This window comes from Condylura cristata, unplaced genomic scaffold, assembly GCF_000260355.1.
Source record: "Condylura cristata isolate star-nosed mole 26May11 unplaced genomic scaffold, ConCri1.0 scaffold00003, whole genome shotgun sequence".
In the NCBI taxonomy this organism is placed as follows: domain Eukaryota; kingdom Metazoa; phylum Chordata; class Mammalia; order Eulipotyphla; family Talpidae; genus Condylura; species Condylura cristata.
Window position 1 is genome coordinate 28,721,146 of NW_004567104.1, and position 25,659 is coordinate 28,746,804.

The 25,659-nt window shown below is 34.9% G+C and overlaps 1 protein-coding gene and 1 pseudogene across 5 annotated transcripts in view; one reads left to right on the top strand and one right to left on the bottom strand.

Annotated features, from left to right (window-relative positions):
- Positions 1 to 25,659, bottom strand: part of ACAP2 (ArfGAP with coiled-coil, ankyrin repeat and PH domains 2) — a 97,511-nt gene that overhangs the window by 41,724 nt on the left and 30,128 nt on the right. For 4 of the 5 annotated variants that reach the window (XM_004675112.2, XM_012733541.1, XM_012733546.1 and 1 more), the window contains exons 2-6: positions 20,645 to 20,702; positions 13,660 to 13,779; positions 12,828 to 12,881; positions 3,353 to 3,411; positions 1,688 to 1,871 (exon numbers count right to left, since the gene is read on the bottom strand). In XM_004675112.2, coding sequence (XP_004675169.1) covers positions 1,688 to 1,871; positions 3,353 to 3,411; positions 12,828 to 12,881; positions 13,660 to 13,779; positions 20,645 to 20,702 — 475 coding nt within the window. The remainder of the gene's footprint in view (positions 1 to 1,687; positions 1,872 to 3,352; positions 3,412 to 12,827; positions 12,882 to 13,659; positions 13,780 to 20,644; positions 20,703 to 25,659) is intronic. The other variant, XM_012733537.1, reaches the window with a different exon arrangement.
- Positions 3,944 to 7,542, top strand: LOC105854103 (annotated as a pseudogene).

Here is a 25,659-nt window from a genome sequence, read left to right on the forward strand (position 1 = left end):
AAAAAAAAAAAAAAGATGATGACCTAAAAGTGGTGTAAGATAAAGACAACAGTATGTTTCAAGAAGAAGAATGTGATCTGCCATTTCAATTAAACAGAATAGACAACTTAGATAAAATCTAAAAACTAATCTAATGAATAAGAATTTAAATAAGCCTTTTCAGTAGAATGAGCTAGAAAGACTGAGGACTCATACTACTGGCAAGACATGGCATGAATTGTAAGGTAAGTAATAAGAGAGGGGAAATACAGACCACAGGGAATATGCCCCAAGACCTCTAGTGGAAGAGAAGAAATCACGAATAGCAGAGGGCCCCTTATACATTGTTTTTTCTCCTACACATATAAATGATAGAGTTTAATTTATATATTAGGAACAGTAAGAGATTAACACTAAGAATACAATTATAACAATAAATGCAGTGAAAATTACATGAATGTGGTCTCATCTTTTTATCTCTCCCAAAACATAGTATCATACAGGTTTTTCATTCCCTAGCTGACTGGTTAACTGAAAACATAGAACACAAAACTGAGAAAAATGAAAATACAGGTAAATGCAAACCACTGGACTCCATTTTAGAAATCTTTCTTAATAAATGGATTAGCTCATTCTTATAAATTTAACTTCCCATACTGAACAGGAACATAATAGGGAAAAAACCTAAAAACATTTTTCTGTTTACATAGTTATCTAAGTGATTTTTAATCATTAATTTACATGAGGCTGCTAATATATTTTTTAAGAAATACTCTGCTATTATCACTGAATCAATAATCTCTGGGGACACCAGTGTTGTTTTCTAAAAATAAATTTGGAGAAGATAATTCCCTAAGCTTTACAATTTTTAGGCTTTACTGGTATGCCAGAGGAGGTTGTGGGGGAAGTCATTTTGAAAGAGGAGGCCATAGCAGATACTAAAAATAACACTGTTATGTAAAATCTATTTTCTTTGCAAAAGAAATTTAAGTGCTAGTTTTTCCTACTTTTTCAGAATATTAATAAAAGAAAATTGTTGCCTGGGAGGACAAGAATATGTTAACTTTCCCTCCGTTAACTTTTTGATAATATGAAAGAGAATAATTTGAAGTAATTTCTAATCGTTACTGTCATTGGAAAACATTAATTGCCGGTTTAACAATGTCTGCATTGTTAAATTTTTTAGGGTAAAATTTCCATAAAATGTAAAACAAATAAACAAATTTTTAGGCTTCGAACTCCATGATTACATAGGAAGACATACTGTACATACAAAGTAATGTGTAAAACATTCCTTCACTTTTGGCTCAAATTCCTTTACAGTTCTATCACATGTAAACTAGTTTCAATTAAACATCAGCCTACGCAGTCACCAGACAACTTATCAAAAACCAATCTCTCCAGCTTTAAAAAGCACCTACTACAAATATGAGAATACTATTTCTAGGTAGATAGATAATACCGCAATAAAAAACGCTTTTTATACCATTTAAAAATGGAAGAAAATTTAATGGTTAAGGGAAAGAACTAAGAACCAAAGATATACACGCATACACCTATGTGCATACATGGACAGACACACAGGTCAATGAAACTTTTTCACAAAAGATCATTGTTCAATGAAAAAAGTACTGTATCTTTTTCAGTACAATTATTCAAAAGTAATGGCATGTTTAATAAGCATTTTTTGAAAGCATAATAAATGTACCTGTAGTACATAGTCAAGGGCTATGTGTCGAAAACATTTTCTTGTTGCTGTAAGAATGTTTGTAGCTTCTTCAACTTCATGCTGTTTATTTCTTTGTACTTGAGCATTTTTTACTAATGCATTTTCTTTTTCTTCACTGACTTTTTCAAATTGCTTCTTGGCATCTTTGAATTTTCTAAGATCTCTAAAATATTAAATATTTGTGAAACTTTCATAAAACTATCTTGATCAAAAACTTTAGGAATGTATCATTTAGAATTTAACTCATGTATTTTTTGAGTCACTACACACTGACATTCCAATAGAACTTCCAACTAAAATATATATTGTTTCTCAATGATAAATCATTTCCAATATAGTCATTGAACATGTCCTCATTAAAATCTGTATATTTGGGGTGAAACTGAAGTATCACATTAACATTATGAAACATAAAAGCAAAGTTAATTATTTTTTTGCCAAAGACAATTTCAGAGCATGTAACTTCTCTAACCAAATGATTTATAAACAGTAAAAAGCCTATTTAAAATGCAAACTCTAAGGCTCCTCTTCTGGTCTTAGGGCTAAATACTAGAAATCTAAGGATTATCTTTTTAAGACATGCCCTTAATGTTACTAATATGGGTAGTTCATACTTCAAGATACATTCATTTCTTGCTGAAGGAAATTACTGGGTAAAAGAACATAAATGTATTCTTAAAACACATACAACATAATGCTTTCTAAAAGAATTGTAGCAGTACAGGGAAACAATATCCATTTCATTTCAAAGACTGAAATCTAAAACCCTTGATTAATTAATGATCTAAAGTAAGTCACATAACAATCCTTTACTTTTCCTACTAAGAAATTAAGCAAAATAATTTGATGACAAATGACTTCAAGATAACAAAATGTTTAAGAAAAGCTTAATTTTTTTGTAAAAAGGCATTATTTTTATGAAGCTGAACATTCTCAAAGCTAGCTTATTGTGAAGTGATTTTTAAATGTCACCTTTAGTGCAATTTAACCTCCTAAGATAGTAGTGCATTTTTTTCATGAAATATGACACTATTTATAGCTTATATCTGTAATTTACCCTGAATGCTGTATCATAATTTATCTGTAACTTTATAGTTGATAGTTTACATAGTTTCAGTCAGAAATTAAAAGAGAAAAAGTAGTCATAGAGAATAGGAAAACTTTCCTACCTTTATTACACAGATAAAATAGGATGAATATGACAGAAAAGGTTCATGTGTTAAAAAGAATGTATTTTCATTATTCATCCTCATATGTTTCATTATTTTTTTCAAATAAAATGCCATAAGAAACAATGGAAAAATTAGTCTAAACTATAATAAACTAATAATATTTCAACCACTTTTGGGACTTACTTGTTTTTGAAAGGTCACTTATTCACATTATAGTATCTTTAATCCAAAGCAATTATAGTAACATGACCTAAACATCTATTTCATGATATAAATGAAAGGTATGAAGTTGATTACCTTACAGAATAATTCTGAAATGCAATACACATTTCACAAAGGAAAAAGAAAAATTATAACTCAAGATATTTTCAGTACTTCATGGCTCATAATTTCATTAAAAAGATATCAACTCCCAAACATGATCATTAACTAGTTGCTTGTCTTTCCTTTTTTCTTCACTGCAATAACTTACTCTTTAACAAAATTTTGAAGCTGTGCCTTAATTGATCTCTGAGTTTGGTCAAACAGGATCTAAAAAATAAAAATACAACATTAAACAATTAGAAGATAAACAAAGTAAGTAATTTCCAGATAGTTCTATAAATATCACATATTTCCATCAAAGAGTTCAATTCTAATAACACCTGTATTTTTTATTAAAGACTACTTTAAAATAAACATTTAAAAAGGAAATTAAGTTCCTCCCTGGTGGCATAGAAGTTAAATCTCAGTGCTATCACTGCTATGGCCTGAATTCAATTCCCAGCGAGGGAGCTGACCCACATATGGCACAACAGATCTCTCCTTGCCTGCTGCTCCTCTCAGCAGTGTATTTCAGTAAATCCACCTATTCTCCCCATTCTGTCTCTAATGAACCCTCCCACCCTACCCCACACCTCTGGCCTACACACCAGTTATATGCATAATAAATCTTTTTTAAAAAATAGGAAATTAAAACTGAATTTCAAGCCAATTTTATCCACCTATAAATAATAAAATCACTTTCATTTATAAAGGAAAACAAATCTACTTTAATGTTTAAATAAAATGCTCAAACCGTAAAATGTCTCATCACCTTCACTCATTCAGGTTTGGGAAACAACCTAAAAAAGTAAAGTATTCTCCTCCATGTACTTATTGCAATATATCAGAACAATCAAATGAAAATAACTGCAGAAATGCTTTATACCATGGGTAGAGGTTAGACATTTAGAAGCCCTGGAAATTTAAATATGTCACACATTGATTCAAGTAAACATCACATACCCCTTTCAGTTATTAAGAGACTGCTAAAATTATAGATGAGAAAAACATTTTATTCCTTACAATAATTATTTGCCCTACTTAAATGAAGTGTGTAAATATTTAACTCTGACAGCTCTTTGTGTGATAAATTTCACAGGGTTTCAACGGAAATTCAAAGAACTTTCATTAACAGATATACTTTATACAGGGTTTAAAACAGATAACAGGTAAACAAGCAGAGAAGCCAGTATTTCAAAGCAAAAAAGATACCCATGTCACTCTACTAATTAAAAAATATCAATTTCATTCTCTGAAAATTTGCTTTTAGTATAATCCTATGTTCTCTCCTAAATAACACACAAACACATGCACACACACACAAAATAAGTTTAGTACAGATTTTAAAATCTGTCAAATTGTTGCAAGAGGGTGTTTTTTCTTTTTTTTATGTTGAATGCAAAGTATAAATCCAAAGTAAGCAGAGGGAGAAAAATTTAAAAGATCACAGTAGAAGTCAACTAAACAGGAAATATCAAAAGAGTATCAAATGAAACCAAAATTTAGTTATTCAAGAAAATCTGAACAATTGATAAGCTTCCAGTGAAAGTGATCAGAGAAACACAGATATACAAATTTTAAATAGTAAGGAGACTGACTTTACAATTTCTATCCATAAAATAAAGGATAGTAAAGGGAGTTAGAAAATAATTTTATACTATAAAGTCAGTAAATAAGATGGGTCAATTCTTTGAAAGACACAAATGACTAACGCTCACTCAAGAACAAACTGATAATGTAGACAGAATTAAAGAAATAGAATCTATAGTTAAAATCCTCCACAACATAAAAAGTTTAAAACTATACTTACATAAAACCTAACATTCCACTCCCAGATATTTTCCCAAGAGGAATGGAAACTTAGTTTCACACCAAAACCTGTTTGTGAATGTTCACAACAGTTTCATTCTAATTGCTAAAAACTGGAATCAACCCAAATGTCCTTAGAGAAACAAACAATGAAACACCATGGAAATACTATTCAGTAATGAAAAGGAAAGTAATACATGTAACAACAGAAACTAATCGTAGTGTATTTTTGCTAAGTAAAGTAAGTCATTCAAAAGGCTGCAAGCTATAATGATTCCAATGCCACAACATTTAGTTAAGGCAAAAAAAAAAAAAACAACCATAGGTGTGAAGAACAAATTAGTGATTTTTCAGGTGGTAGGATACTGAAGAAAAGACTGGCTAACAATGGAGTAGCATGAGCATATGTTTATGGCTAATGGGGCTATCATGTATGTATGTACCACAACGCAGAGACCCAACTTCAGGATTCTGTCAAAACTCATAAAATGGTAATTCACAAGAATCAGCAGTATTATACTTAAATTTTAAAATAAGCAAAATATGAACAACAGTATAGATATGAACCAACATATTTTCAAAGAATTAAGGAGAGACAAATAGCATGATGTGGGCTGATTGAAAGTACACACATAGAAACATTAAGTCAACAAAAAGGAAATGCCCATTCTTTTAAGCAGTGCTAATGAACCCCAATCACATAACAGAGGATAAAACAAGGGTACAGTTATCTTATAGAAGATATTCTCTGATCTCAATGACCTTAAATTACACTATAAAAAAAATGAGAGAACCACTGATAAACACTTAACAATACAGATCAATTTCAACAACTCTACATTTGGTTTGCTGCAAATGCTGTCCTTCCCCCTTTTCCTCTTCAGCTAATGTCCTGCTCCATGCACCCAACAGTTTTACCATGCTCACCAGAATCAGCAGTTCCAGAAACTGTAGGAAGGATGCCGCAAGAACAGCTCAAAACTCAATGTGAGCTTTGTTTCTGAAGGGGACAAGGAATATTTTAACCACTTCAGCCTGATCCTCACACCAATCACAGGCATGTTCTGTTGGATTACTCCAAGAACCTTGTAATGGAGAATATGATGCAGATGCTGGTGAAGCTGGCCAAGTCTAGAGGTGTGGATGCTGCCCAGGGTCATACATTCAGTGGGGAGAAGATTAACTTCACTGAAGACCAGACAGTGCTGCATGTGACCCTACAGAATGGTTCAAACACTCCCATTTTGATGGATGGCAAGGATGTGATGCCAGAAGTTAACATGGTCTTGGAGAAGATGGTATTTCTGCCAGCAGAGTCAGAGCACTGACTTGAAGGGGTATTCAGATAAGGTTATCATGTATCAACAACATCTCTGACCTGGGGCCCCTTGTGGTGACAGAAACCCTCAAGCTTTGCTCTTTAGGAGGTCTCCAATATCAATGGGCCCCACATTGCCAAAACCATGGCTGTGTACTGAGCCCTGAAACCTCCTTATTCATTATCACTTCTAAGATCTTAACCACCCAGGAAACTATCACAAACAGAGACAGCTGAAAAAGTTGTTTCTTCTGTTGACTAGAAGACCCTTCTGAGGTTTTGAAGCGCGCTATTGCCCTCTCTACCAACATGACTGAAGTGAAAGAGTTTGCACAACTGAAGTCAAAGAGTTTTTGAAACTGGCACAAAATGTGTCTGAATTTGGGATTGGGTAGGAGGGCACTGTGGTCAGCCACTGGACTGTCCCACACGAAGGGTCTACAACTTCAAGCAGCTGTTTTTGGGAACTCACTGGATGGACAGTCATTTTCATAGGAAGCCCCTGGAGAAGAATGGCCCCATCCTGCCTGCTTTGTGAATGTCTAGCTTATTAACTACTTCGGGTGTGAGATGTAAGCCATGCTGCCCTAAAACCAGTACATGCATCACTATGCTGCCTGCTTCCAGGAGGGGGACATGAATCCAAAGGGAAGTCTATCACCAACTACGGCATCCACATACACCACCAGACGGGTATCACTGTGCAGTGGGAGCCAGGTAATGGCCAGCATGCCTTCTACAAGATTACCCACCAACGCACCAAGATGGTACCCTGTGACTTCCTCATCCCAGTCCAGACCCAGAACCTGATAAGGAAGGGTTTGCATCATGTTCCTTGCTAACTTCTTGGGCTAGGAAGGAGATGCAGGCCACAGGGAAGAATCTCACAGACTTTAAGAAGCTGTTGCCACACAAGGTCTGTGAAGGAAATCACCCAACCAACTCTACTATTTTCACCAAGTTCATTCCACTCACTCTGGGAGTCTTGACTGCCATGTGCAAGCACGAGATCTTTATGCAGGCTGTCATAAACAGCTCTGGTATATAAACAGCTCTGACGAATGGGGAGTGGAGTTGGGAAAGAGCTGGCTACGAAAACTGAGCTTGAGCTTGATAGCATCAGCTTCGTGACCTCTCACAGTTCCTCCACCAATTGTCTAATCAATTTCATCAACCAGGCATGTGAGGCCAGAAGCCAACAAACTCATGTCCCACCACAGACCCTGTTGTAACTAGCCCTTCTTGTCCCTCCTCACTAGTGTCTGTATTGCATGGTCCTGCCCAAAGCACTGAATGGTTGCTTTGGACCACAGCACTTTGGGGTAAAATGGTCTGCAACTCTCCATGTTCACAGGCCCTCTGTTTTACAATTAACTGGAATATTTCGGCACAACTGACCTATATTCACATTATTCCTACACCAGGTAGAAAAACTGCTGAGTGACAGAAGGCATACATACAAATATTATATGATACCACTTAAAGAAGTTATAGAACAAGCAAAACGAGTTATGGAAGAAAAGCAGAACAGCATTTGCCTTGGGGATATGGGTTGGGACATTCTGAGAAGAGGTATGGGAGCACTTTCTGGGTAGGTAATAGTAATAATTGTCATCTTAAAGAGGATTTGGGTTATATATGTGTGTGAATCTGACAAAATCCATTGAATAGTCCACTTAAGAAATACCTAAATTAACTGTATTTAGATTTAACTTAGGAATATTCACTGTAAAATTCTTTAGTAGTAAACAATATTAGATAAAGTTATCTCCCCAAATAAATAAATAAACAAGCAAATAAATAAGATAGATGGAGGCAAACACTTCCTAACATAAAACTCTACAAAGATGTCCTCACTGGTTTGGAATTCTACCAAATAGCTGACAGGAAGAATTCTATTCAAACTCTTACCAAGAAAATCTATTCTGTGAGAAATCCTTACCAAGTATGGTAAGGAAAACTACAAACCAACATCCCTCATGAAGACAGTTGCCAAAATCCTTAATGATATGTAACAATAAAGGACAATGCATCTTGACAAATTAAGATTTATCCCAGAAATACAAGACTGCTTTAACATACAAAAAAAAAAAATTCTATGTTAATAGAAGGAAAATTATACAACCATCTCAATAGATGAAAAAATTCAACTTTAATTCCTGATAAAAATTCTCAGGAATGAGAAATAGAAAGGACCTTTCTCAATTCCATAAAGGGCATATTATGCAAAACTTACTTCATATTTAATGATGAAAGATTACTTTTTTCTTTTTTTCAAATTTTGACATGTTAGTAGACAGTTTTTTGGTTTTTTTATTTTTTTTTAAGATTTTATTTATTCATACAGAACTGGGGTACAGGCCAGAGATGCAGAGGGTGAGAGGATTCACCAGAGAGCGGGGAACAGAACAGGCAGATTGATGAAATACACTGCTGAGGGGAGCAGCGGGCAGGTCAGGAGAAGTCTGCCGCGCCATGTGGATCTCCTCTGGGGCAAGCAGGAATCGAACTCATGTGGCTTAAGCTTCTTAGTGCTATGCTCTAACCCGCTGCGCCACCAGGGAGGGCCGATGAAAGATTACTTTTAACTTAGGATCAGGAACAAGACACAGATGTATACTCTTATCACTTCTATTCAACACTGTATTAAATCTCCAAGCATTAGAGCCAAGAAAGAAAAATGAAACAAGAAGTATACACATTAAAAAGGAAGAATATAAAACTCTGTATCCATACAAGCTACTGGATTGACTATACAGAATTGACTGTGTAAAAAATACTATGAAAACTACAGCAAAAAAATCTACTAGAACTAATAAGTGAATTTAGCAAGGTTGCAGAATCAATTTAATATATAAAAATAAGTATTTTTAGGGCCCTTCCTGGTGGCACAGCAGATTAAATCACAGCACTGAAGGGCCAAAGCCACTTCAACATGAGTTCAATCCCTGCCTGCCCCAGAGGTGATCCACATGGTATGGAAGACCTCTCCTGACCCACCCGCTGCTCTCCTCAGCAGTATACTTCAATGATCTGCCTGTTCTGCTCCCCACTCTGTCTCTGGTGAAGCCTCTCGATGCCCCTGCACTTCCGGCCTGTACCCCAGTGCTGTATGCACAATAAATCTTAAAAAAAAAAAAAGGTATTTTTAAACGAGCACAACCAGTTAGAATTTGATATACAAGACTTATACAGTGAAAACTACGAAACTTGCCATGAGAAATTAAAGAAATTTATTCAATGGAAAGACATATTATGTTCTCAGAGCAGATATCAATTTGGTAGATATTCTTACCAAACTGATCTATAAATTCAATGGAACTGCTCTCCAAATTTCAGTAGAAGTAGAAATGCAAACAACCTACAATAATCAAACCAACTACAAAATAAAGGGAACAAAGTTGAAAGACCTGTCCTACCTGATTTCAAGATTTATTATGAAAGCTACGTAATCATGGCTGTTGTGATACTGAAATCCAGACACAAGGGATCAAATAAAAAGAACAGAGTTCAGAGATGATACACACATATGGTCAATTTGTTAACAAAAGATATCAATAGGAAAAAGATAATTTTTTTCTTAAATTGTATTGGACCACACATATAAAGATAGAATATAATCTTAGTGAACTTGGGTAAGGCAAACATTTCTTAACAGAACACAAACAGAAAATTATGAAAGAAAAAAAAATCAATACATTAATTTTATCAAAATTTGAAAGTACTGCCCTTCAAAAGCTACTATTACACAAATGAAGGACAAACCAAAGACTGAGAGAAAATATCTGCAAAATATTTATGACAAATGACATACACCTGGAATATAGAAAGAACTTTTAAAACTAAGAAGATAAAATGATTGATTTCTTTTTTAGCATGGGCAAAAGAGCAGACATTTCACTAAAGAAAATACATGGATTGCAAATAAATGTGTGAAAAGATGATGCACAGTATCATTAAGAGATATGTGAATTCAAACCACAATAAATGTAAAAGAGCGATCACACCAAGTGCTGACAAATCATGTAGAACAGCTATAGCTCTCACACACTACTGGTATACAAACAACATGGAACCATTCCCAATTCTTACAGGTTTAATTTCTTTAGAAAAGTTAAAATTATCAAAAATTTAATATATAAAACATTAACATTGATATTATAAATATTAATAATAAAAAGAATCAAATCTTCTTTAAGAAATTAAGGAGTTTTAGCAATGTTTTAAAGTTTGCATTACACAATCAGTTTTATAAAATGCTAAACATAAATACTACCTACCAAATTAGCTGTTCTACCACTAGCTATTTATACACAAAAAAATAAAAATATGTTATAAAGAGCTTTACATATTTTTACAAGCAATTTTATTCTTAAAAGCTAAAACCCAGGAATAACGCAAGTGTTCACTGGTGGAGACTGTAAAATCTGTCTTAAAATATTATGGCAGTCTTCCTTCAAAAGGGAATCTGCTCCTCTTATTAGGAATGTACTGGTCACTGTGATTTTACTTCTAACAAACAGTACTGTGGAAGAAGTGCGTGCTTCTGAGGCTAGATCATGAAAAGCAAGCACCTTTTGCTTTCCTTACTCTTAGATAATTTCTTTGCATCCTCTTCTATTTCTTTTAAAATGTTTTGTGATTTTTCTTTGTATAGGTCCTTCACCTCTTTTATTGGGTTATTACCAGGTGTTTAAAAAAATTTTTTTGGTAGCACTGTAAATGAGATGGTTTTCTTAATTTCTTACTCTTCAAACTGATTCTCTGAATATAGAAAGGTCACTGATATTTTGTGTGCTGATGTTGTAGACCTGCTACTTTACTAAACACATTTTTGTTTTAATTAAACAATAAAATCTTTAGAAAGAAAAAAGGTAGAAATCTTTGTGATCTGGAATTTGGCAATGAATTCTTAGATATGACCCTCAAAAATGTAGAAGTAAGAGAAGAAAAAATAGAATACATCAAAATTAAAACTTCTGTGTATCAAAGGACAGTATTAGAGTAAAAGAAAACATTATATATCATATTTAATAAGGGTTTAATATCCATGATATAAAATGAATTCAATAAAAAAATTAATGGGCAATGACCTTGAATTAACAACAATAACAATACTGGGGAAGAAAATACACAAATGGCTAGTAAGGGATCATGTAAAGATGGTAAGCTACATTAGCAATTAGAGAAACGCAAGTCAAAACCACATGAAATACCACTTCACATCACATCTATCAAGACATCACATCTACCAAAATAATTTAAAACGTGAAAATTAGGAAATGCTGACAGAATATGGAAAACTGGTAGGGATATAAAATGGTGTATCTCCTGTGGAAAACAGTTTGGTAGTTCCTCAAAAACACAACAAAATTCCTACATGACTCAACAATTCACATCTAAATATCTATACCCCAAAGAAATGAAAGCAGAAACTTGTACGTGCCAATTTTGGTAGTTATAATTTGAAATTTAATTAAAATAAATATTACCATCTAACTTTGTCTTAATATGTTCACAAAAGTATTTTGTAAGAAAATCAAATAAAGAACCAAAAATTAGCAGATTTTATAAAGTGCTGGTTTTTTTAAGACAGCTACTGATAAATTTGGAAGCACTGAATAATTAAATGACAGTTAAACTTCTTAAATAGATATAAAAGTATAAATAGTTAAGAAGCTAATACACTTTTAGTAAACTTTCACAAAATTATTATAAGAAATTCCCTGCCATTCCACAAGTAGTAAATATCTCCCATTCTTGAAAGATAAGTGTTCTCAAATCTTAAAAACACATATAGCTCAAAGCAAAGCAGACTTTTGATATTTGCAATTAATTAGCAAAGGGAGCTATATTTGCAACAAATTTAAACATAAGTTTATAATGACTTTTACTTCTTTATTCTTGCATGTATCTAAAAGAAACAGCTAAATTTAGAATGACTTTTACTTCTTTATTACTGAAGTAACTGCTTGAAAACTTACAAGGGCATAAATAAAAAATAAATAAATAAATAAAATAACTTGATGGTCCTCCCTTGTAGCACAGCAGGTTAAAGCGCAGCACTAAGAAGCTGGGGCCACTTCAGCAAGACTCCGATCCCCACCTGCCCCAGAGGTGACCACATGGCATCGCAGACTTCTCCTGACCTGACCATTGCTCCCCTCAGCAGTGTACTTCACTAGATCTGCCTGTTCTGCTCCCCACTCTGTCTCTGATGAATCTTCTCACCACCCCTGCACCTCTGGCCTGAACCCCAGTTCTATATGCACAAATAAATAAATTTTTAAAAGTAAATAAATAAATAAACTTGATATTAAGTTCACATAGTAGAATGGAAAAGAAAATGTATATACTTCTTTCACACACACACATTTTAAATGAACCCAATAAGTGAAAGCTGTTAACAAGCCAAGTTACTAAATTCCAAGTTAAAAAATTTTGTAAAATATTGCCACTCAAGAAAAGTACTAAAATATTGATATTATGATAGTAAAACCTACATACTGAAACTTACTGTGTGAAAATTTATCATCTCTTGAAGACTGTCAGAAAACTTGGTCAAACTTGTCTATGAAAAAGAAACCAAAAGAAAATTAAGTCATTTTAAGAGCTGCTAAAATAGACCACAAATATATTACTTTACCATTTCTGCATAAAGACCAAGTTAGAGTGTAAACAATAACACTGATTCTAAAGGCAATTCCCACTAACCCATGGACATGCTCCAAGAGAAGTTAAGACTGTAAATACTGCCATGAAACCCTAGAAGAAGTTAAAAAAAAAAAAAGTGCTATCCTATTAATAGTATTAAGCTAATAAATAAAATTGGCATTATAAACAAAGACAAAATTAAGTATTATCAACACTATGTTCACTTTGGCATCTATGGATCAAATAATCATTAAACCACACACCCATTCCTTCAACTGCTATTCTTCATGAAAGGAAGATCCTAATACCATACAGTATACAGTAGGCCTATGCTAACCCACCATTGCTGACCAAAACTTTAACCTGAAGGCTCCCACACATGCAGTGAGATACTATTCTTAGGTTAATGCTCTCTACAGTTACCTCTGTATGCTGCTCCTAGAGCATGATTCTGCCCTCTCTGTCAGACCCCCTGGTAGATGCTTCAGCTCCCTGGCAGCAATTAAACTTACACTGACAATGCAAATCAATCATCAATTTCAAACTATCCTAGAAAACAGGATAGTTTTCTAGGATTGCATTGTTGCATACAATTTTCATTTATCATTTAAACTGTAAATAAAATTTATGTAAATTTTACATAAATGTAAATAAACAAAATGTATCACTTTAACTATAATTTTAATAATACTAACCTCAACTACAGCATCTTCACTAGAATACTGTGCCAGGTCTCGAATCCCATTCATGAATTGTTTATTTGCAACACAAAAGGCTTTCCCTGTATCAATCATTGCAATACAAAGCTTCACAAGCTGGAAAAAAAAAAAACAAAAACTACAAGTTGAAAATAATTTTACAAATTACTTAGTTTAACAATTACTAGCAGTAACCAGGAGTAAACCTTATTAAGATAAATTAGGGTTCACCAATAAACCCAAAATAGACTAATTGAAAATTGTGTTTTTTCTTTGTTTACAAGGTAATTTCACTGGAGAATTGTACTCAAAAAGTTGATCTTTCAGGGCACAGAGCCTGTCTGATAACAACAAAAAAATCATTTTATTGAACCAAATTTAAACCAATAAATTTGACTTCATAAAACTTATTAAGTACTTCCTAAGAGGACAAAAGGGAGCTTTCTTCCTCAGTACTATAAGACATTTTAATTTTTTAAAAATTGTGGTATGTTGAAATAAACTGGTACACAAGGTACCAGTTCAGCAATGTCTGAACTGATTGATTAGCCATATTGCTCCAAAGTGTTCCATTCTAAACATCACACTTAAGTTTTTTTTTCTCAGTTTATTTCCCTCTTTTTTTTTAAATAATATAATAGTTTATTTTTACATCATTTTGTGCCATCACACTTAGTTTTAGGCCTGAAGTTTTCTTTTGTCTTTCTTGTTCACTTCTTTCTTCTTTCCCTCTCCCTTTCTTCTCTTTCATTTGGATACAGAATATTTTCTTTAAACAGACAAAATATTGAGTGGTCAAATATTAAAAAGCAGATGCATTTCTATACAGCACAAACATAACTAGTATGAATAACAAAAAAAATGCATGAGTGAGTGAGTGAAAACCACCTAACCTAGATTAAGACCTGAAGCATTCTGAGAAAAAGTAACAGCACCTGAGAAAAGCCCTGAAGACCAATAGGAATTCAATCAGATAAGGGCTGAGCACTTTTCTCAGTGAGTCTTTTCTCACTTTGAGATAATTTTTTAAAAAAAAAATTACCTCAGTCTTTTAGTTTCCTAATTGAATTATTATATCTTCATTCCATCCGAAATAAACACTACTAAAATATTATGCTAAGAAGAGTGTACACTTAGCACATTAATCCCCAGAACCTTACAGGATATAGGAAACTATAGTAGCTTACTGCAGTATGAAAATGTGAAGCATTCAAAGCTTGATGCTGAAAATGTATACAAGGGTCAGATCAGGAAAAGCCTGTGTGCAATGCTAAAATTTTCACACTTTCTATGCAAGTAAATAGGAAACAATTAGAGACAGTAATTGGGTGAGTTAATCAGAGTTCCATATTAGAATGATGACCTAAATGGAGAAAAAAGTAACAAGGACATAGAAGAAAAAAAAATAAAGGGGATTAGACTAAAAACTATGAGAACCTGGATTAGTAGGGAGAGGGGAGACAATCCAAGAATGTCAGTCAAGAATCCATGTATATTTATGCAGACTTTGTCCTACCAAGAGGAAAAGTAGGGCCTGAAATCCAACTTAGTATTGTTGTGGAGAGCTACATCTGCAATTTGGACAGACAATATACTGCCCAGACAGCACAGGTTCATCAGAAAATAAAGTGTCAGTGCTTAAAGTTGTACCTAGACAGAAAGCAGAAGGCAAAAAGCTGTAAAGTGAGGGCCCCATCAAGAATTAAAGAGAAAGGCAACAGAAAAATTCCACCAAAGTCAAGAAAAAACATAGTATCAATAATTATATGATGATTAAATGGAAAATTCATAAAGGTCAAGATTTTCCAAAAAAAATAAGTTTGGTGACAGTCATCAGCATCCCTGACTAGGAGTCTGTAGCCAGATAACAGTGAGTTATGAACTACAAATGCAGGCAAACTGATTATTGGTTCCCAAAATATATGATACAGAATATATTACAGGAACATTCTATACCACAGTAAGAATTTTGTACTCTTGCTGCCCAGGTTTTTCTTATTGTTGTTTGTTTTTGGTTTGGTTTGGTTTGGTTTCTGTTCAAGTGAAACTTAACAGAAGCTTAAAGGAGAGAGATAACTACAGCAAATTCCTAGCGCTCAGGGGACTCAGCAGACAACTGCTTGCCCTTTGCTTTATTTCATATCTGTGGTCAAATAATCGCTGTGTCTATTGTCAAAGTCCATGCCAGAGAGACCCTTTACTCTCATAGGAATTCCATTATTAAGATTGATCTCTGCACCTCATAAGAGGCTACATCAATCTTACTAGAAGATTGACAATCTAATAATAATCAAGGTGAGTGAACCGAAAAGGAATCTAAATTTGGTGCCAACAGCATTCTTGGAGCGTCCCAGTCAGTCTGCAATGCTGAAGCTGTTGAGAATGTGGTGTCCCTACATTACTTCCATATTGCTGGAAATTCTGAACTAATTGTTTCTGGTTTCCCACTTTCAATGTCATCAATGGTGGCTCTCACACTGGCAACAAGCTGGCAACACAGAGTTGATGATTCTTCCAGTTGGGACAGCAAACTTCAAAGAAGCCATGCATACTGAAGTGGAGATTTACCATTTCCTGAAGAAGTCATCAAGGAGAAATACCAACAAAATGACATCAGTGCAAGGACAAAGTCAGGTTTACTCTCAACATCCTGGAGATGGAACTGCTGAAGAACACCACTGGAACAGCAGTGGTAAAGTCAGCTATACTGGCAAGGTCCTCACGGGCATAGATGTGGCTGCATCTGAGTCCTTCCCACAAGGTAAGTAAAACCCGGACTTCAAGGTACCTTCTACAACCCTAGCAGGTAATCACACCTCACAAGCTGAGCAGGCTATAAAAGTCTTTTATCAAAAACTACCCTAACCAGTAGCATCTACCGAAGACCCCTTCACTCAGGATGACTAGGAAGCAGGGAATAAGTTCACTGCAGTGCAGGAATCCAGGTAATGGGGAACTCCTAGTACTGAGCAACCCAAAATGAATTTCCAAAGCTGTTAGTGAAAAGTCCTGCCGCCACCCAGTCCTGCAGTGAACCAGAATGGTTCCATGACCAAGTCGTTGCAGGCATGCAAGTTGGTTGCCCAGTGGCTGGGGTGTCATGGTGTTTCATCACTCCAGGGACTGAGGACACCTTCATCACTCACCTAGTGGTGAGGCAGATCTAGACAGGGTAGATCAAGACTGGTGTACCTTGCTGAGCTATGCGTTTTGCCAAGATCCTCAGAATTGAAAAACGAGGCAATTTCTAGCAGAAACTTCAGAAATCACCTAGTCAATGAGTTTAGGAGTACAACCCCTAGCCCTTCACACACTAGTGTTTACTAAGACCTCCCTCTGCTCCTGATGTACACTGGCACTTAAGATCCCCAGTCCACCCTGGCAGGACCTCTCCCACCCATGTGATGTTCTTACAGCTTCCTCAGAGTGGCTGTGGAAGCCAAACTTGACTATCTTGACTCCTGTTGTCAACCTAGTTCTGTATCACGAGTGGTCCAAATTGTTGTCATTTCACTTTCCACCAAGTGTCTGGAGCCACATGATGTCATATTGAAATCACCAAGGTGCCCATAGCAAGATCCCCATGGGTATGGGTATTGTGTGCAAAATAAAAATAACTCAGTGACTTAAAAGGGGGGGGAGGAGCAACGTCCTGAGGAATTAAGAATTTTGAATTACACAGGAAAAGGGGTACTTTATCATTCAAAGGGAGAAAAAACAAAAGATGAGGCAGATTCTGCTGTTTCTAATTAAAAGCTAGAAATAAAGGTACTCCCACGAAAAGAGAGAGTCAATGTCATCTAATAAGAAGGAAGAACAAAGTGGTCAGTCTTGACAAAACAGTAAAGTACAAGACCTGCTAAAAATAACAAATTACCTTATTAAGTCTTGGAAAAACTGCTTTGTATCAAGAAGTCCAGGAATGAATAGCTCTAGCCCCACCAATTAGTTTCACCAACTTTAATAGTGTACTTTCTATAAAGTTTTATGACCCAGAAATAGGGCAAAAAATATATAGATGGCTAGACTTAATAGTAAAAGTTCTATAAACCTATAAAGAAATGACATAATAAAATTAAGAGCAGAGTGAAACGATTCATAGCAGTATTATTCATATTAGCCAAAGCAGAATGTCCTTTAATCAATAAATGAACAAATAAAATGTGGCACGTCCCTTAAGTGACATATTAATTCATCCATTAAAAGGAAACATTAGACTATCTTACAACATAGATGAACCTGAAAAATATTATCCTCGGTGAAAGAAACTGAAGACCAAATACTGCATGACTCCATTTATATAAAATACCCAGAATATGCAAATACATAGACAGAAAGTAAATTAATGGTTACCAGAGGATACAGGGGAAAAGAAAGACTACTAACAAAGTACAGTGTTTCTTCTGGAATTAAAAAGTGGTGATGGCTGGAGAGCCCTCTGAATAAATCAAAAACCACTGAACCGCATATTTTCAAAAGATGACTTTTGGGCTGGGTGAGTTTTACCTCAAATTACCAAAAAGAAAAGTATATTAAGAGGCAAATGAATTTAAAAGGGTGCTGAAATAGCAGAAATGGATAGATTGAAAGACAAGCTCTAGATAAATTGAAGAACAAAAGCTGTAAGGAGTGAAGATGAAAACAGGAAAGACTAGAGACTCAAGTCAGAAAGTAAGATATCAGCATTCCAGATTTCAGAGATTAAAACATTCAGTGGTGAAGGCATAGAATTTTGGCCATGAAAACATATACAGAATCAGAATAGAGGTTACTACCCGGAAGTTAGAAAATAAAAGGGTCACAAAATTAAACCACATATACACTGCAGTTATTTAGAAGAAAGGAATGGCTTGGTAATGGATGCTATTTGTTAAATCCTTATTAGATGATACTGATGACTGGGGTTTAGCTGATTAACATAAGTTTACAGAGAGGGAAGATTTTTACCTAAAACTAAAAATGAATAAATGTCAAATCAGTCAAAATTTATCAAAGTAGTATCTTTAATTCATTCAACAGTTGTTTAATAAACTGTAGTTATGTCACAGGCACTATGCCAGAAAACTTATTTCTCGACTTCTTGAGAAATATCCTCTTACGTTTATTCATGTAAAATTGGGTATAAAACCAACTCTGTCATGTTACTATGAAGACTGGAGATTAATATAAGTAAAACACAGGACCTGATATATAGTAAACACACAACAAAAGAGGTTTTTCTTTTATTCTCTTAAATATAGCCTCTGGTTTCAAGAAGCTAAAAGTCCGTTGAAGATATATCATTTTTAACATTACTTTAGAACTTATCATTTGCTAAGTACAATGCTAAGCACTGAAACATGTTAACACAGCTTATTTTCATAATAACCATATAAGAACGATGCTCATTTTCTACACTTTGGATATGCAGAAACTGAGGCATAGGAGCTTTAAGTTACTTGCCCAAGACCAGAGAGCTTATTAAAAGCATTAGAGACAGAGTCAAAGGTATTTAACCTTACTCTTGGTTTTGAACTCTTTGCTAAAAGGCTATGTCACAACAAAAATTACAATAATATTGTAACAATTTTTATGGAAAAACATGAAAGAAACAATGTCATGCAGAAAAAGAACCTAAGTCTGATAGTACTGGAGCTACAACAGATTCAGATGCAACAGATTTGGAAACTATAGCTAGATGGCAACTATGATGCTCCCAGAATATTTGGCAGAATAAAAAAATTTTTATTATAAAGAAATTCAACTGATAAAGCACTACCCACCAGAAAGACTTGAACTACTAGTGGCATGTATTATAAGCAAAATAAATACAAGCTAAGTCATCAAGCTAGTTTAACTTGTTGGCGTGATTTAGCAGTTCCTGAACAAAGTTGTGAAATCACAAACTAGTCTTAGGCAACCCCTCCGGTTCCACTAGTCCTTCAATGCCACCACCTTCGATTATAACTATTTCTTGCTCCTCATAGGCTCTCTTCTCTATGCTCCCCATAATAGAGTCACAGGGAGTTAATGGAGTCCATTTGTTTCAATACTTTATAAATTCTGAGATCTTCCCACATACAAAGTATTTAATGATTTTAGATGCAGTTCTAGCCAAAGAAAATAAATATCCTTATTCTACTACTCTGATTCTTTAGAAAATCTTGTCCTTCTATATATTCTCATAAATGTACCAGAAAAGCAAAGCCACACCATCTGTTGCCTATTTCAAGGGATTAAAAACTGTTTCAAAAAGTGCTCAAAAATGGATATAATACCAAGGTAGAATATCAATATAAGTTTACATAGAAAATAAAATATTTTAAAACAATACTTTTGAAAATAATATCCTTGCCAAAAATTATAATAATTAATTTTTAAAAACACTTGTCTGGAAGCTTGTGGGTGCTTCCTGAGAAATTTCCAAGTGGCATGTGCTCTCCCACCATAACCCAAAAGTACACTGGTTACCAAAAACACTGAATTTAGATCAAGCATATGGGTTCTAACCCTGTTTTTTATCAATTCTAATTCAGTCATTTGAAGTAAACCCCTTTTACTTTCTGAGATTTGGTATCCTCATTTATAAAATGGAAATAAGATCACTCTTCCTACATACTTCACAGGATTATTACAAAACTTTTAAAAAGATACTGTATTAAAAAATAATAATAATGAATGGCTATAAACCAGAGACATGTTATGGGATGGAGTGGGGAATGGGATCAAAAACAGTGGGGGGAGGGAAGTGCACTGGACTATGGTAATGGCACATGGGTGATTTGGTGATGGGAAACCCAAGGGGATTGCAACTGAGATGGAAAAATGCAAAAAAATATGTAAAAATAAACTATTATTTTAAAAAATAAAATAAAAATAAATAAAATAATTTTTTAAATATGAATAATATATGAAAATGAGAATTATATATGAAAAAATATATTTTTTTTCATTATATATGAAAAATGAGAATTAATGTTTTAAAAAGTTAAATTAAATTTACCTTATCAAGCTTTAGTTCCAATTCTGCCACATCTCCTTCTACTTCTTCCAAAGCAGCCCTAAAAAGAAATTACAATAAAATTAATGTGTGCATTTAAATCTATATACTTTAATACATCTTGAAAAATAACTAGATAAAAAAGATATGAATGCTTCAAAAAAATATATTTCATGTAATGATTACCTTGAGATAAATATGAGCACTTCCTACTTCATACAACCATGCAATACATTAAGTAATGCAATTATTGTTTAAGGTAATTTGAGTATATATTAGGCTGATTTACTCAAAGCACCCATAGCAATCAAATTAATGAGCTATTTAACATATGCCTTGTATTAACGAGTAAGAAATTTTGAAAGTTGAGCCTCACAAAGATTCAGATTATCTGTTTAACAAAGCACATGGAACTAAACAGCAAAAGAGCCTAGCAACCAAAAAGTAAAGCTTTTACATTTAGAAATAACTCAGAAATAAACCCTTGTTTAATGTACCATTGTTTCCAATGTAATTTTAAGAAATCAGCAGTTACTCTTACTAATGGAAATGCTAAAATTATACTACTACTTAATTAGCACTTGATGCCCTAATACAAAGAAACTTTAGAATAAAACAGTAACAAATAAAACTTTTAAAGGATACTAAGACCTTAAAGAGTAATACATAACAAAATGCATACCTCTACTTTGTCATCTATGCTACTTAATATCTATTTCATACCTAATCAGTAAACATACAGAATGACCCACTTAATCCCAAATCACCTCTAAATAATCATTTTTATCAGCTCGTGATTCTACTTCTCCATCTGGTAACATCTATAGAAAAACATTTCTGATCGCCAAAAGAAGAAAATTATATAACTATAAAACATTCAGTAAAGCAATATCTATTGCATAAAATGAAATATGCTAGCATTCAGTTCAAGAAAAATAGGTGTAAGCATATGGCAAATCAATAAAATTCTGAATCAAAAAAAAAAGCAGGAGGTGCTAAACTTCCACAGTGTAGAAACAGAAATGCTTCTCCCCTAACCAAAAGTTTGTCATTTTCTTCATCTGTTTTTCAGAATACATATTGTTCTTGAGTCTAAAAAAAGCCCACTTTCCCTCACGTCCTTCATCTGCCTACTGCTATTCATCAGATAAAATTTAAATCACAAATGAAAACAAAGATGTGGGTACATGGATATCAGCTGTTTGCAATAAATTAGAAACCTGTAAGGTGGAGCAATAGGAAACAATGGTGTATCAATCCCATTATGTGTGGCATCAAGTCTTTACATAAAATTGATCTCTATTTACTTCATGACAACAATATATATGACAGACTACTACCTGAGAAGAGGAGGGAAATCAAGTTACAAAAACATACAGTATTAAAACATGAGGCCCTTCACTACTTCCAGACAATGCAAACGGCAGCACCCACCACTAGAGGCCCCAATGGGGCTCAGGCTGCTGGCACAGGCCAGCAGTAATGGCTGACAGCACAGGTTCTCCAACCATGTCACCCCAGGACATGGGACCCCATACTGACAGCTCATGTACTGTGCGACCTACAGCTACAGGCAGTAGAGACACCAGAGGATTTGGGTAATGGAATGGACTAATCAGGTGCAAGATGTTAGCTGACTGGTAAATGGTCCAATCAGACTGAAACGGGTCCACTCAGACTGGTTTGTGAGAGACTCTGAAAAGAGTTTATAAGGCACAGCAGGAGCCAGCTCAGACACCAGTTTAAAGGGCCTGAAGTGCTGCACTCTTGGGCTCTTGGAGACTTGCTCAGAGTTCCTTTGGACAGGATTTGCTCCGACTCTGGAAAGTTGAGGCACACTCACAGAGCCTGCAGCACTCTCACTGTTTGTTCAGACAGACTCACTCGCTTGGACTGGACAGTGCTCACTCAAACTGGACACTCAGACACATCCAGCAGCACACCTCCAGGGAGGAAGAGAAGCTGAAAAGCTTCGTGGAGAGACCAAAGAGTTCTGCAGAAGCTGGGACCGCTGCCTGCCTCAGCTTGCCTCTGACACCTGAAAGGAGCACCAGGTTTCGGGCCTGGTGTCTCGGAGTTGTTTGCTGTTGGCATGGGCCAACAACTCACAAAGAGTTAGTGATCAGGTGACCAGCACCACTGGCCAGTGCTGCCTAGCACTGTTGACTAGTGACTGACACACTGTGTCCAGGTCACGTGTGAGAGCTGTTAACTGTCTGGTGGCATCACGCCCTGAGGAGACCATCCAACCTTCAGACTGGCTGTGGGCTGCTGCCGCATCATCTCAGCCGCCCTGCCTCTGAGCACCTCCAGCTGCAGTGAGCTGGAACCTAGCCCACCTCTTGCCACAGGCCCCATGCCCTCGTTGACCGGACATCACCATATAAGATGAATAGCTTTGTTCAGGACTTTTGCACTCCATGGACAATAACTAGGATGAGACAGCCAGCCACTTGTGGTTTACAGATGCTTTGTTTTTTCCCTTTTGTTATGTAAACCCCATTGTGTTCCCTGTGTCTGAGTGCTCTTGCATTTTGTGCACCAGTGAAGAGCCCACAAAGAGTGCCCCCTCTCTATTGGCCACTGTCATTTGGATGGCTATAGCTCTCCTTATAGCCCATTTCAGTATGAGGCCAATTTTGTGGAGGGGGGTAAGAGGTTGTGGGAGGGAGAAATGGAGAAATGTTGATGCATGCATAAGTATAAAACCCTAATGTGTGTCTGTATATATATATATAGAAGTAAGTGTAGATATCACCCTCCCAGTCAAGAAAGGCTGGTCCCATACTCCTCCAGTGCCCCTAAAACTCCTCATGCATATCTCTATCATCATTCCCTGCTTTTTCTAGTCTTAGCTCCCTAAAGCAGGATACTCAAAATGTTGAGTCAAGGATGAAACTCCAAATTATTTAATGTCAGAAAATGTCTTCACTTGCACTTTTAACTTTATTTAATTCCACCAAACTCAGTCTTTCATCTCTTTCAAACAAATTAATTGAAATGAACAGTTAATCACCTGTTTCTGCAAGCATACAGTTTAATTGAAACTTCATGTGCATTCCTCAATTTTATTTCATTCGCTGTGCAACTGTACTACTTTACTTTTGTGAAACACCACTTTTAAATAGAGGTAAAAATTATGTACAAAAAAGAGGGGAATGGGGCCCCCCTTGGTGTTCCAAGGAGTTAAAGCGCAGCTCTGTGAAGCTATTCTCAGCCACCACAGCAATAGCTGGATCCCTCGCTGACTCACAGGACAGCAGACCTCTCCTATCTCTCTTGTCTCGCCTGCTGCTCCCCTTCAGCAGTGTATTTCTGTCAGTCTGCCTGTTCTGCTCCCTGGTAAATCCTCTCAACGCTCCACCCCCTCACCTGTGGCCTGTAACAGTTCTTATATGCATAAATAAATAAATCTTTTTTTTTAATGAGGGAAATGGATTTTAATTATCATTTAAAAAATATATTCAAAGATTCTAAAGGTTTATCTTGGAGATCCTTCAATTCAACATATCACCTCAAAAAAATTTGTCTTTGGTCAGGTGTATGTGGAAACTTGCAGCAATTAAGTATCTAAAAAATAAGGCCTCTTGTTGTTTACTGAATATTTCTTAGTATATAAAGAAAAATACTATATTGAGCTTCACAGCTCAAGTAACTTAATCTGTTTTATGTAAATTTATTTTTTATAAAATGAGGAAAGAAATATCTATTTTAAAGGGTTATAAAAATTAAATAACTATATCACTGACCATATTATATACTACGACATACCTTAGGTGACCAAAGACAAATATTGTTTGAAGTGAAATGTTGAAGAATCTTCAAGATAAACTTTCAGAATCTGAATATATGAAAACAGAGGACTCTAAGTGTAAATGATAATTAACAGAGGACTCTAAGTGTAAATGATAAACACACTGCTTTCTCCTTTCTCTTACCCCTGCATACTTAGATGAATTGTACCACCTATTATTTCTATTCATTAGTGGATGTGAACCAAACTGGAACATATTTAATAAATGAATAAATAAGTGAAATAAAACAATACAACAGTCCTTCAAATATTGGATAGCATTACTATCTCTTTCAAAATCCCTGAAACATTTACTGAGCATAACTTTTATAAATACACAAGGTTGTTAAAAGTAGCCATTATTTTAAACCTTAACCCTGTATAGCTTAAACTGTAATAATAAACAATTATAATTTTTTATAATTTTTATTATATTAAAATTTAAGTTACACAAGAAAACAAGTAGCAAAATGTAACATATTTTTGAAAATATTTAAAAAGACATCAGTCAGCAAATCTCACAGTAAACTATAGCATCCAGTCAACTCCAGCCAGAACTTATTACTGAACACTGAATTAAAATGTTTTTATAGGGCCCTCCCTAGTGGCACAGAGGGTTAAAGCACAGCACTAAGAAGCTAAAGCCACTTCAGCATGAGTTCAACCCCTGCCCCAGAGGTGATCCACATGGCACAGCAGATCTCTCCTGGACCGCCCACTGCCCCCTCAGCAATATACTTCATCAATCAGACTGTTCTGCTCCCCACTCTGTCTATGGTGGGTCCTCTCACCGCCCCTGCACCTCTGGCCTGTACCCCAGTTCTGTATGCATAAATAAATAAATATTTTTTAAAAAATGTTTTTACATCTTTACATTCAAGAAAATGTATGACACATGAAATTACATTAAATTCAAATTTCAGTGTCCATAAATAAAGTTTTATGGAAACAGCTCATTCATTTACATTTTGCCAAAGCAGCTTCCATGCAATATTAATAGAAGAGCTGAGTAGTTAAGAGAGACCAGATGGCCCAAAAGTATAAAATATTTATTACTATTTACCCCTTTACATAAAGTTTGTTGATTCCTTATGAATATCAAATATAATAACATTAAAAAATATGCAAGAACATGAGTGAAAATTCTCATATATGAAATATAGATATATAAGAAAATAATTTTTAGAATTTTGCCCTCAATGACTGGACCTTAAGAAATTGAAGA